At 75.9% G+C, this 1,588-nt stretch overlaps 1 protein-coding gene across 1 annotated transcript; it reads right to left on the minus strand.

Moving 5' to 3' along the window:
- Positions 1–363: 363 nt before the first annotated feature.
- Positions 364–645, minus strand: F751_5734 (hypothetical protein; the record flags this gene model as incomplete). Its single annotated transcript, XM_011403223.1, has 1 exon — positions 364–645. The coding sequence occupies one exon, from the start codon at positions 643–645 to the stop codon at positions 364–366; it is 282 nt and encodes a 93-aa protein (XP_011401525.1).
- Between the last annotated feature and the right edge of the window lie 943 nt (positions 646–1,588).

Genomic DNA, 1,588 nt, shown 5'->3' on the forward strand with positions numbered 1-1,588 from the left:
TGCCCCGCACCAGGCCGCCCTTCAGCGCCAGGCCCAGGAGCGCAGCTGCGCCCCGGCTTCCGCCGCCCTCGGATCCCTCCACCTCCACTGCGACGCTGAGCATGCCAGGCATGCCCTCCGGGGCGGGCCCCGCAGCCCAGGCCAGCCCCGGCAGCTTGCCGTGCAGGCCCGCCAGCAGCAGCTCGCCCGCACGGCGCACCCCCGCCTCGCCGCCGGGGAAGGCGGGGAAGGCGCCCGCCGGCGCCACGCCCCCGGGCGCCAGCACGACCGCGGCCTCGCCGGGGGCCGGGACGCCCGACGCGGCCCCTTCATCCCCCGCGCTGTCCACCAGCACGTCCAGGCAGCCGTCGCGCAGGAAGAGGGTCAGCGCGCCCAGCAGGGGCAGGCCCTGCTCAACCAGGCCCCGGCATACCGCCGGCGGTACCCCTCCGCCGGCGTCCACATCCTCGCCCTCGTTGTCAACCCTTGTGCCCGCGCCCCGCACGTCCAGGTAGGCGGCCTGCCACTCCTCGAACAGCGCGTCCAGCTCAAAGTAGGCCGACCACATGGCCAGCTCGTTGAGCTGGCGCTGGGCGATGTTCGACGTGCTTTCTTCCAACACCTCCGTGTCCATGGTCTCGTCCTCTGCCTCGCGCGCCGCCTCATCCCGCAGGCCCTCCACCCAGTCCTCCAGCGGGGCGCCGAGCGCGGCGGGGAGCACGGCGCCAAACAGCGCCGCGCCCGCACGCGCCCCCGCGCCGCCGCCCAGGGCCAGCTCGCGCGCCACGGCCAGTGCCTGGGCGACCAGGTCGTGGCGCAGCGCTCTGTCAAAGGCCAGCCATCGCAGCGCGTCGGCGCGCGCGCCCGGGCCCCCTGCCGTCGAGCGGCGCGCGCGCGCGACCAGCGCGAGCGCAGCCGCCGCGGCCTCCCCCGCCGCGACATCGCCGCGCCCCTGCCAGCGGGAGAAGGCGGCGTCTGCGGCCAGGTATGCGGAGCGGCAGGCCGCCACCGCCTCGGCCCCTGGCCGCGTCAGCCCGTCCCAGAACACCGCCAGGGTCAGGCGGCGCAGGCCCGCACGCAGGTGGCAGGCGTAGGCGGGGACCAGCGTGCCGTGCCCGGCGTCGATCAGGTAGGCGACGTAGAACTGCAGCAGGCGGTGCAGGACGTCGTGCGTCTGCGCAAACGCCGCCCTGCGGAGTGGAAGGAGACGGTGAGTCGCCTTGGTGGGCAGTGCAGGGACAGGGAAGGGTGTGTGTGCGTGAGGGTGGCATGGCGCCGCCCCTCGCAGCACCCGGAGACCTTGACGTCCCAGTCCTGGTCCCTGGACGACAACCACGCATTACCCCCTCTCCTCCCCCTTCCCACTCAGCCCACCCCGAGTCTGCGGCGTCCAGCCCCACCACGCCCAGCGCCCAGAGCGCCAGGGCAAGGTGCGCGGCAAAGCGCAGCAGGCCAGGGTCGGCGGGCGCGCCGGCGCGTGCCTCGCCCGCAGCTAGCACCCAGCCGCGCAGCTGGTGCACCACCAGCGGGCCCACCCGATCGAGGATAAGGGCCAGCTGCACCTCCCGGAACCGCGCCGCGGCGGCGGCCGGCGGGGGGGGACCGGGGC

This window comes from Auxenochlorella protothecoides (genome assembly GCF_000733215.1).
Source record: "Auxenochlorella protothecoides strain 0710 unplaced genomic scaffold scaffold69, whole genome shotgun sequence".
NCBI classification, from domain to species: domain Eukaryota; kingdom Viridiplantae; phylum Chlorophyta; class Trebouxiophyceae; order Chlorellales; family Chlorellaceae; genus Auxenochlorella; species Auxenochlorella protothecoides.